General features: G+C 47.2%; 1 protein-coding gene across 4 annotated transcripts in view; it reads right to left on the minus strand.

The window, feature by feature from the left end:
- Nucleotides 1–12,290, minus strand: part of LOC142488352 (uncharacterized) — a 106,328-nt gene that overhangs the window by 87,458 nt on the left and 6,580 nt on the right. For 3 of the 4 annotated variants that reach the window (XM_075588767.1, XM_075588768.1, XM_075588770.1), the window contains exon 2: nt 7,043–7,138. The exons of the other annotated variant lie outside the window; for it this stretch is intronic. In XM_075588767.1, coding sequence (XP_075444882.1) covers nt 7,043–7,058 — 16 coding nt within the window. In that variant the 5' untranslated portion in view covers nt 7,059–7,138. The remainder of the gene's footprint in view (nt 1–7,042; nt 7,139–12,290) is intronic. 4 annotated transcript variants of the gene reach the window in all.

A 12,290-nucleotide genomic window follows, 5' to 3' on the forward strand; every position in this document is an offset into this window, starting at 1 on the left:
GTTCCCTGCATGATGTTCTCTAACGTGGCGGGAGATAGGGGGGGTGTCTAGAGAGTTTCTTATGGAGCCAATATGCTCCAACACACGTTTTCTTAGTTCCCTTTTTGTTTTTCCAACATACTTTTTACCACATGTGCATGTGGCGAGATAGATTATTCCTGTACTTTTGCAATTTATGAATTGTTTTATTTTGTAGGATTTAGTGTCTCCCATGTTCGTAAAATTTTTGCTCTCCTTCATATAGCTGCACGCCTTACAGTGATGGCATTTATATGAGCCTTTAACAGTAAGCCATGTTTTGCTTTTCCTGTTTGTGACAGTGAAATGGCTGTGTACAAGATGATCCTTGATGTTAGCTGCCCGTCTCCATACCACAGAGGGGCGATTTTTTAAAACCAATTTAAGATCGTCATCATTGGTCAAGATGTGCCAATGTTTGCTTAGTATTTTATTTAAGTCTCTCCACTGGTTGTGAAATGTGGTGATGCAACGTATTTCATTGGTTTTTATTTTTTCATCTTGTATTTTTGGTTTTAGTAGATCGTTTCGTGGAGTGTTCAGGGCTCGGTGATACGCCGTTTTTAATTGGCGTTTGGAGTACCCCCTTGCAGTGAAGTTGTTTCTCATTTCAATGCTTTGCTCCTTGAAGGCCTCAGTATCCGAACAGTTTCTCCTTATGCGCAGATACTGGCCTGTGGGGATACCCCTAATGAGGGGTTGAGGGTGGAAACTGTCAGCCCTCAGGTAGCTATTTGTTGCCGTTTTCTTTTTGTGGTTATTTGTGGTTATTTGTGGTAAGATAAAGGGATTCTTTTTGTGTACCTCTTTAGATAGACTCGTCATCAATTCTAGATCCACTCCCTAGGCAGCACGCCTCAACCAACAAGGGGTTAGAGCGAGGTTCCTATCCATAGCTATCTGTACCCAACCCACAGGTCCTCTTCCAAAACCTATTTTCCACCTTAGCTCCTCCTTTTCACTTACTTAGTGAGACAAGCCAGGTACAAACATGGCAGGCTTCCTATCCAGGAACATGGATTTTAATGACTGGGAAGCAGACTCGGAGAGTATTTTCTCCACAACATCTACTATACAGGAAGAACCTACTGTGAATAATATAAAACTTTATTTTCAAAATATGGAAAGACTGTATAAAAAACAATCGCGCCTATGGTGGGAAGTATGTAGCCTCCAAAAGTATGAAAAAAACAAGATGATACCGAGGGGTTTGAGAGTGAATCTCTCGCCATCATATCACAATTTGCAAGATACATTTATAAAGAAATGGGATGAGACAATAAGTAAGTGCTCACATGATCTCATGGCCCTTCTCTTTGATAACGAATTAGTAGAACTCAAGAAGGTTAACTGTGAGGTAGAGAAAAACAAGAAGGAAGCTGTCCAATGGAAAGAATCTCCGAACTTTGAAAAATACGAGAATATCCTCCAAAAAACTACGGATCAGTATGTCAAAGGAATAAAAGAGAGAAAACACATTAAATTTATCAGGGATAGTGGTGATTACTCTAAGGGCAAGATCTATAAACACCACTTCCAGGCTGAGAAAACAAAAATGCAGGAGCATTGTGACTCGTCCACTGACTGGGATATGTCAGAAACAGAAGACAACAGTAGTTACCAGAATAAAGTTATAACTAGATCAAAAACAAACAAGGATAAAGTAACTACACATGCAGAAAGTCACACCCATCATTTTTTAGAACAGGCCCAGGAAGGAATAGATCATGGCCCAGGAAGACACGAAGAGGAGGGGTATTGGAGAGGAAAAGGAAGAGGACGGTGGTCCAACTACAGGAGGCAGAGAGGACGGAGACGATAGACACCAAGAACACATGTAAGAACAAATGTGAGATAATCAACCTCTCAGGTACCACCCTAACGACTGCACAATATAGCCTCTTAGAGAAAGGCCTCTCCTATGTTCCCTCCAACACATTTGATTTGTTTGAGGCAATAAAGGATATCAACCTTTTTGCCCGAAAAATGTTGCTACACAAGTTTTTTAAAAGACGTGAACGCAATGTGACAACACAAGAATATGAAGAACTTATCCAAACACAAGATCAAGAACACCTGCTACACCTGATCAATCTTCTTGAAGAAGGGGAAAAAAACCCGGGGGATGGACCCCACACGACTCTCAAACCAAAAAGCCGCTTCACCCCCCATCCAGACAGCTGCGCAAATGTCTCCACTTTCTTGAACCTAGTTACAAAAGACCTAGAGGCACTCAAAGTGATCAAAAATAAAAATCAAAGCAACCTAAGTAAACAGGAACAAGAAGCACTCAAAGAGATGAAAAATATGCAGGAAATTACAATAAAACCAGCGGACAAAGGAGGCAACCTTGTAATACTCAAAACAGAAGACTACAAAGCTGAGAATGTTAGACTGCTGAGAGACAAACAATGCTACAGGATCCTCTCCAACGATCCAACTACAATATTCCAAAAAGCACTAGGATCAATACTAAATAAAGGCCTGGAAAAGAAAGTCATAACAAAAAGCGAATATGACTTCATGACATCAAAACAACCAACTGTAGCAACCTTCCACAGCATCCCCAAAGTACATAAGAACATCCATAAACCACCAGGGAGACCTATAGTATCAGGAATCGGATCACTCACTGAGAATTCCAGTGTCTACATTGATAAAGTACTTAGAAATGTTGTAACATCTTTGCCGTCCTTTGTACAGGACACTAAGGATGTCCTCAATAGATTGGAAGGGATACAGGTCAATAAGAATACGCTTTTGGTCAGCTTTGACGTGCAATCATTGTACACAAGCATAAAACATGAATTTGGGCTCCTAGCAGTCAAACATTTCCTCTCCTCCCGCAGCTGTCTCTTCTCTGACCATAACACCTTCATTATTAAGTTGTTGGAATTTGTATTAGAACATAATTACTTCCTGTTCGACTCTAAATACTACCTCCAAATACAGGGAACAGCGATGGGGACTACATGTGCCCCCACCTACGCCAACCTATATTTAGGTTGGTGGGAGGAGATCAGCGTTTTCTCGGAAGCTATGTCTCTATATACGGATCACATAGATCTATGGATCCGGTATATAGATGACATCCTTCTACTCTGGAATGACTCCGAACAGGAGCTAGAGACGTTCCTCAAATTGCTAAATTGCAATGATCACAATCTGAAGCTCACTTCAGAAATAAGTGCTAGCACCATCACATTTCTAGACATACGTATCAGTATAAATAAAGATGGTTATCTTACCACAAATAACCACAAAAAGAAAACGGCAACAAATAGCTACCTGAGGGCTGACAGTTTCCACCCTCAACCCCTCATTAGGGGTATCCCCACAGGCCAGTATCTGCGCATAAGGAGAAACTGTTCGGATACTGAGGCCTTCAAGGAGCAAAGCATTGAAATGAGAAACAACTTCACTGCAAGGGGGTACTCCAAACGCCAATTAAAAACGGCGTATCACCGAGCCCTGAACACTCCACGAAACGATCTACTAAAACCAAAAATACAAGATGAAAAAATAAAAACCAATGAAATACGTTGCATCACCACATTTCACAACCAGTGGAGAGACTTAAATAAAATACTAAGCAAACATTGGCACATCTTGACCAATGATGACGATCTTAAATTGGTTTTAAAAAATCGCCCCTCTGTGGTATGGAGACGGGCAGCTAACATCAAGGATCATCTTGTACACAGCCATTTCACTGTCACAAACAGGAAAAGCAAAACATGGCTTACTGTTAAAGGCTCATATAAATGCCATCACTGTAAGGCGTGCAGCTATATGAAGGAGAGCAAAAATTTTACGAACATGGGAGACACTAAATCCTACAAAATAAAACAATTCATAAATTGCAAAAGTACAGGAATAATCTATCTCGCCACATGCACATGTGGTAAAACGTATGTTGGAAAAACAAAAAGGGAACTAAGAAAACATGTGTTGGAGCATATTGGCTCCATAAGAAACTCTCTAGACACCCCTATCTCCCGCCACGTTAGAGAACATCATGCAGGGAACACCAACACTTTGACATTTCAAGGGATAGATCACATACTCCCAAGTATCCGCAAAGGAGACTGGGACAAGAAACTTTTGCAACGTGAATCCAGATGGATATACCTACTTAAAACACTATGTCCATCTGGTATCAACGAAGGTTTTGCCTTCACTTCTTTCCTTTGAGAAACTATGTATTGTCAGCATCCATAGGTTCTTTCCTTGATCAATACTCATAAGTATGAGCACTGTGAATACTATTCACACTTCAATATTGGTCAGAGTTTTTAAAGTTTCAAAGTATACCATCTGGGTGCAGTACTCCTGCACCACCAGCATAACTCGGCAACACACGCGTCCTATGGTCACCATGACAACCACCGGGTATAAAACAGCAACTGGAGACGCAGTTACGCCCACCCCGGAAGAAGTCGCAAGTAAGCGACGAAACATGCGGCATGTCGGGTCTCTGCCGAAATTATTGATTTAAAACTCCTTACAGCAGATAAGAGCACAGCTCGATTGTTTCACTGTTTCATTGCAAATGCTGTAGAATCAGCTTCTAATCTACCGTATGGACTTCTAACTTGATACACCCAGTTAAAGAGGTGTTAGCCTTGCTTTAGGCAGGGCTGTTCAACTACGCTATACGTTCCCTCAAAACTACCAACAGAATGCCTGCTCGATGTTAGCCTCAATGTGCCTCAATGTGCCTCTGATCCCAACACGGTAACAATATCACCTGGGAAACCAGCACACTGTGGGACTGTCCCCCGCTACTGTGGGTCTCTGCAGACATTATTGATTTAAAAACTTCGCACAGCAGACAAGAGCGGAGCTTTACTGTTTCACTGCCTCACTGCGAATGGGTAGGGCTGCCTAACAACGCTATATACTCCTTTAATTTTCCAAACAGAACGTCTGCCCTATGTTACCCTCACTGTGCCCCTGACTTCAACACATTAGCGATATCATCTGGGAACTCAGCACACTGTGGGACTGTCCCCCTGCCACTGTTTCACCCAACTTTGATATAGCCCATCTACACACCTACCCCGCTTTCAACAGGGGTTCCATGTGTATTCCCTGACGCGACATAACTTAGTCGCAAATCACCAAACTAGTACAACAAGTGGGCAAAAACAACAATCTATACGATGGCAAAACACTCTAGCCACTAAAACTCACCCACATAGTAAAGACACTGATTACAAGTATCTGTACACAGGGTCTACCGGGCTTACATCCAGGGGCGCGAGGGAAGACACGGCAACTGTTGCTATAACAGCACAACAAAGAATGCCCTCGCAATAAACTTTCAGATTTTCTGACCAAACGCAGCAAAACATTTTGAAGTGTATGCAGACAGCGCAGGATTCACAAACTTACCTAGGGTTAAGCCTGATACAATAGCGCATCTGTGTGTCCAAACTGCATACTCCATGTGAGAAAAAAAACCCAAGTATCTGCACACGGGGTTTACGGGACATCAATCAAGGGGCGCGAGGGGTGACACGGCAAATGTTGCAACAAATGGTATAACAACAACTGCCCCCGCATTAAACTATCAGAGTTTGAGATTAACTGCAGCAATATACATTGAAGTGAACGTAGACACCTCAGGACTCACAAACTAACCTAGATTCAAGCTCTAAACTACAGCGCATCTGTGTGTCCAGCGGTAAACTTTGAGAAACACCTCAGTAGGTATAGTGGATATTAACACTTTCGCTGCTGAGACCAAGTAATCGTGACCAGAAAGTAATAGCTATACAACATCAGTGCTTATCTGTATCTGCACTAGGGTGGTACTTACCCAGTCAGTTGCAGTGGATACCCATACATACACTGTTGGTATATGCACGGTGGATTCCAACTGTGCACTCACCTATGGGACTGCCTAGTGTCAGTGGAGACCTTAGAATACAGTGGCATATAGCAATGAAGATCTAGACATAGGATAGAACATTTCATCACTACTAGGTGTTACACTTAAGTGATCTATACCCATTTCAGGGCATATACTGGTACACCATTCCTTTAGATACACACATCCAAGACATTACAGTGAATCAATATAAGTTACATATACTGTATATCTACATCTGCTGAGGGCCCATAGTAGTTACTCTGGACCCAACCTTTGTGACACAATTAGTGTCTTTTAACATAGTAAATACAAGTTCTTTAATATTTGCTATTTTTATTACACCATCACTAATTTGATTAATAAAATTTGCTAAACACATTTATTTAATTCCCCTGACCACATTTATTTTATAAAGGTCTGCGGTGCGCCTATAAAGGGATTCTTTTTGTGTACCTCTTTAGATACACTCGTCATCAATTCTAGATCCACTCCCTAGGCAGCACGCCTCAACCAACAAGGGGTTAGAGCGAGGTTCCTATCCATAGCTATCTGCTGATAGTTTTAGAAGAAAACAAGATTAATGTGTTACGGTGTTTCACATATAACTGCAAAATAACCAGATACTCACTCCTTGCAGATTTCTAAGGCTAAGGCCCCGCTCCCTCAGTCAGCGCGCCCGCACTGCAGACAGGCGGCGCGCTGACTGACACAGACCGCGATATGCGGTCTGTAGGGAGCAGGGCTTGAGCGGAGGGACCCGCTACTCCCCCCCCCCCCCTCCCTCCACGGGCTCGGGCTGACGGACAGGAGGGAGCTGCTACGGGCTGCTGTAAGGTAAGCAGCTCCTTCCCCCTTCCCCCACAAATGACACACACACACACACACACTACCTTGTGTAGGAAGCTGTGTGACAGCTCCCGCCCCCACCGCTGATTGGCTCATCAGCGCACCACGTGACGCGTCACTGCTCGGGATCACAATTTTCTTGCATCCCCTGGCTGCTGACGCGTCACAGCGCGTAGTGAGCCGTGCAGCGAGGGGGGGCCGGGACCGGCTCGGGAGGATTCCCCTGCTGGTGGGGAACGCCCGCGCCGCCGGGCGTAGCGGGTCCCAGCCCTAAGTCACCAAAATCTCTCCTCTACTCACTTAAGTGTGGATCCATGCTGGCAGTGGGCAGCGCTCCTCTGGGAGGTGCGGAGATAGGAGGCTCCTCTATTTATATTTCTTGGATGTCAGCTGTGCCTGTATAAAAGAGAAACAAAAGAAATGTTATAAGTACAATTCCTATTATAGGACAAATTTTTTTTTTTTAAAGTGTCTGGGATTGGCACTGCCAGGTAATAAATCAATATTAAAGGCAATAAATCGTGACTTTGTGGTAACATTTATTAAATGAAGTGATCAACTATAAATCACAATTAAAGTGACACTGTGATAAGTGAATACACACAGTATAAACCAAAACACTCCACTCAAACCCCAAAAAGGAACCTAGTCCCAAGTTCTTGGGTGTTTGTTACATCAGGGGTGCGCAAACGTTTCCCCGTGCGCACGCCTGCTCTCCTCGGCGCCTCGCACCCCGCAGTTTGCGCACCCCTGTGCTACGTTATTGCACAATTGTCTGTTTTTTTGACATGGTGCTGCCCTGATCTCTTGAAATAACCAGGAGTGTGTCTCTACATAACCATCTAGTATAACAACAACAGTATAAAACAGGGGCGAGGATCTGAATATTTAATGAACATTTCTTTGGTATGTCTTGTCTGAGCTGATTCCTCTATCAATTTAACCCCCAACTGCAGCGGAACTGTTAGAGAATCTAGAGTCAATAACCACTACTACTGCTACATATATGAGGAGAGAGAGTGGTGCGCGGAGGTGTAAGGGTCTCCCTAAACCAGTGATTCCCAACCGGGGCTCCGCGGAGCAGTCCCAGGGGTTCCGCCTGGCAGCCCCAGCGGTTTCCTGGCTCTCCCCGGCTCTTCCACTCCCCCCCACCCTGCACACAGCCGCGTGTGTGTGTACGCATGCGCGTGCCGCCCGGCTCCTCCACTCCCCCCCCCCCCCCCTGAGCCCGCATGTGCGTGCCGCCCGGCTCTTCCACTGCCCCCCCCACCCCCCGAGCCCGCACACAGCCGCATGTTGCCCGGCTCTTCCACTCTTCTCCCCCCCCCCCCCGAACAAAGACGCATGCGCGTGCCACCGCCTACTGCCTGCCCGCCCGCCCGCAACCTGCACGCCGCCGCCTACTGCCCGCCTAAATCCTAGACTACATGCAGCACTCATCAACAGCTGAAACACGAATAGTGATCAAACACAAAGCCATTTAATGTTAGGCCTCGTCCATAGTGCAAGATACGGAGCGAGCTACATAGCTCGCACTATAAACAAAGAAACAAGTGTATTCCAAAGCGCATGGCCATAGTGAGCGCGAGCTTGCACGTGAGATTCAAGGATACAAAAAGCACAGGAGACAAACTTGTTTGCTATTGCAGCGAGACGGCCTGGTCATGTGAGCGGCTAATAGCCAATGAAAATTTAGGTAAGCTATTCTGCCTGGATACTGTTCAAATGACTTTTTAAGAGTTGAGTTGTGCTTGCTGTGAGAATATGGACAAGTCAACTACTGAAAATGTTATTTCTGAGGTTTACAAACGTGAACCTTTATTTCATACCATGACAGAAATATCAATGATAATTTATGGAGAGAAATTTCTGATGGATTGTCCATTACTTTCATATAATTGTTAGTTTATTTTAAAAAAAAAATTGTAGTGTACAATGCTTATTTCAATGCATCAAATTTTATACATTTTTTTTTTTAACAAGTTAATGGGGTTATCGGGATGTAAGAAACAGCAAATTATTTATAGAAAGCTAATGTTTTATCGGGGATGTAAGAAACAGCACATGATTTATAGAAAGTTAATGGGGATTTTGGGCTGCAAGAAACATCACAGGGATTATAGAACGTTAATTGGTTATCGGGGCTGTAAGAAACGGCACAGGATTTATAGAAAGTTAATGGGGTTATCAGGGATGCAAAAAACAGCACAAGATTTTATTTAACAAGGCATGTTTTCATGCATGACATAGTGTGTATATACAGTTGTGTGAAAAAGAAAGTACACCCTCTGAATTGTATGGTTTTACACATCAGGACATAATAACAATCATATTTCTCTCTTGGTTTCTTAGTTAAAATCTAATTTTCTATTCACACATGCAACTTTAATGCCCACACATTCGGCATTGAAACCCACATAAAATGGGGGGGAGGGGGGTTATCAATCAGGCCAATACACACACACACACACACACACACACTGTTCGACAAACCTATACATCTGCACGCCCCGGGCGAGTGGATTTAACACCGTGGCAAACTCCTATTGGCCCAAGCAGCACACATGTTTTGTTTTTTTTAATTTTTCCCGGCTCGCGCTGCTGTTTAATTTCCCCCGCTCGCGCTGGAGGAAAAAAAAAAAAAGTCGGAGGCGGGTTCATGTTGCTGCAGGAGCTTACCCCGCCTCCGGCTCTCTGAGCAGTGCTCTCCCTCCTCCCCCGCCTCTTTGGGCACGTTTCTCCTCCCCGTAGCAGCCAGAGAGTGCCTCCGCAGGCCCTCGCATATCCCCAATGGCCTCCCCGCATACTTCCCAATGGTCGCCGCAGGCCCCCGCATACCCCCATTGGCTGTCATATGCCCCCGCAGGCCCCCACATATCCCCAATGGCCCCCACATATCCCCAATGGCCCCCACATACCTGCCAATGCCCCCCGCATGCCCCCACATACCCCCAATGGTCGCCACATACCACCAATTGCCGCTGCAGGCCCACACATAACCCCATTGGCTGCCGTATGCCCCCGCTGGCCCCCTCAAACCTCTGATGTCTCCCGCAAGCTCCCGATGTTGCCCGCAGCCCCCGATGACTCCAGCATACCTCCGATGGTGAGCGGGTTGTGTGTGTGTGTGTGTGTGTGTCTGTCAGAGAGAGCGTGTGCGTGTGTCTGTCAGAGAGAGAGTGTGTGCGTGTCTGTCAGAGAGAGAGTGTGTGCGTGTGTCTGTCAGAGAGAGAGTGTGTGCGTGTGTCTGTCAGAGAGAGAGTGTGTGCGTGTGTCTGTCAGAGAGAGTGTGTGCGTGTGTCTGTCAGAGAGAGAGAGTGTGTGCGTGTGTCTGTCAGAGAGAGTGTGTGCGTGTGTCTGTCAGAGAGAGTGTGTGCGTGTGTGTCTGTTAGAGAGAGAGTGTGTGCGTGTGTGTCTGTCAGAGAGAGTGTGTGCGTGTCTGTCAGAGAGAGAGAGAGTGTGTGTGTGTCTGTGAGAGAGAGAGAGAGAGAGAGAGAGAGAGAGTGAGAGAGAGTGTGTCTCTCTGTGTGTGTCGTGCTCTCTCTCTGTGTCGTGCGCTCCCTCTCTGTGTGTGTGTCGCTCTCACTCTGTGTCTGTGAGAGAGGGAGAGAGAGAGTGTCGTGCTCTCTCTCTGTGTGTGTCGCTCTCGCTCTGTGTGTGTGTGTCGCTCTCGCTCTGTGTGTGTGTGTGTCGCTCTCGCTCTGTGTGTGTGTGTGTGTCGCTCTCGCTCTGTGTGTGTGTGTGTGTGTGTGTGTGTGTGTCGCTCTAGCTCTGTGTGTGTGTCGCTCTCGCTCTGTGTGTGTCGCTCTGTGTGTGTGTGTGTGTGTGTGTGTGTGTGTGTCGCTCTCTCTCTGTGTGTGGTGCGCTCTCTGTGTGTGTGTGTGTCGCTCTCGCTCTGTGTGTGTGTGTCGCTTTCTCTCTGTGTGTGTGTCGCTCTCGCTCTGTGTGTGTGTCGCTCTCTCTCTGTGTGTGTGTGTGGCGCGCTCTCTGTGTGTGTGTGTGTGTGGCGCGCTCTCTCTGTGTGTGTGTGTGTGTGGCGCGCTCTGTCTGTGTGTGTGTGTGTGGCGCGCTCTGTGTGTGTGTGTGTGGCGCGCTCTGTGTGTGTGTGTGTGGCGCGCTCTGTATGTGTGTGTGTGTGTGTGGCGCGCTCTGTGTGTGTGTGTGTGGCGCGCTCTGTGTGTGTGTGTGGCGCGCTCTCTCTGTATGTGTGTGTGTGTGTGGCGCGCTCTCTCTGTATGTGTGTGTGTGTGGCGCGCTCTCTCTGTATGTGTGTGTGTGTGGCGCGCTCTCTCTGTATGTGTGTGTGTGTGGCGCGCTCTCTCTGTATGTGTGTGTGTGTGGCGTGCTCTCTCTGTGTGTGTGTGGCGCGCTCTCTCTGTGTGTGTGGCGCGCTCTCTGTGTGTGTGTGTGTGTGTGGCGCGCTCTCTCTGTGTGTGTGTGTGGCGCGCTCTGTGTATGTGTGTGTGTGTGTGTGGCGCGCTGTGTGTGTGTGTGTGTGTGTGTGTGTGTGTGTTGCGCGCTCTGTGTGTGTGTGTGTGTGTGTGTGTGTGTGTGTGTGTGTGTGTGTGTGTGTGTGTGTGGCACTCTCTGTGTGTGTGTGTGTGTGTGTGTGGCGCTCTCTCTGTGTGTGTGTGTGTGTGTGTGTGTGTGTGTGTGTGTGTGTGTGTGTGTGTGTGTGTGTGGCGCTCTCTGTGTGTGTGTGTGTGTGTGTGTGTGTGTGTGTGTGTGTGTGTGTGTGTGTGTGGAGCGCTCTCTGTGTGTGTGTGTGTGGCACTCTCTCTGTGTGTGTGTGTGTGTGTGTGTGTGGCGCTCTCTCTGTGTGTTTGTGTGTGTGTGTGTGTGTGTGGCGCTCTCTGTGTGTGTGTGTGTGTGTCGCGCTCTCTCTGTGTGTGTCGCTCTCTCTCTGTGTGTGTCGCTCTCTCTCTGTGTGTGTCGCTCTCTCTCTGTGTGTGTCGCTCTCTCTCTGTGTGTGTCGCTCTCTCTCTGTGTGTGTCGCTCTCTCTCTGTGTGTGTCGCTCTCTCTCTGTGTGCGTGTCGCTCTCTCTCTGTGTGCGTGTCGCTCTCTCTCTGTGTGCGTGTCGCTCTCTCTCTGTGTGCGTGTCGCTCTCTCTCTGTGTGCGTGTCGCTCTCTCTCTGTGTGCGTGTCGCTCTCTCTGTGCGTGTCGCTCTCTCTGTGCGTGTCGCTCTCTCTGTGCGTGTCGCTCTCTCTGTGCGTCGCGCTCTCTCTCTCTGTGCGTCGCGCTCTCTCTCTCTGTGCGTCGCGCTCTCTCTCTCTGTGCGTCGCGCTCTCTCTCTCTGTGCGTCGCGCTCTCTCTCTCTGTGCGTCGCGCTCTCTCTCTCTGTGCGTCGCGCTCTCTCTCTCTGTGCGTCGCGCTCTCTCTCTCTGTGCGTCGCGCTCTCTCTCTCTGTGCGTCGCGCTCTCTCTCTCTGTGCGTCGCGCTCTCTCTCTCTGTGCGTCGCGCTCTCTCTCTCTGTGCGTCGCGCTCTCTCTCTCTGTGCGTCGCGCTCTCTCTCTCTGTGCGTCGCGCTCTCTCTCTGTGTGCGTCGC

Source organism: Ascaphus truei, chromosome 2 (assembly GCF_040206685.1).
Source record: "Ascaphus truei isolate aAscTru1 chromosome 2, aAscTru1.hap1, whole genome shotgun sequence".
Classification (NCBI taxonomy): domain Eukaryota; kingdom Metazoa; phylum Chordata; class Amphibia; order Anura; family Ascaphidae; genus Ascaphus; species Ascaphus truei.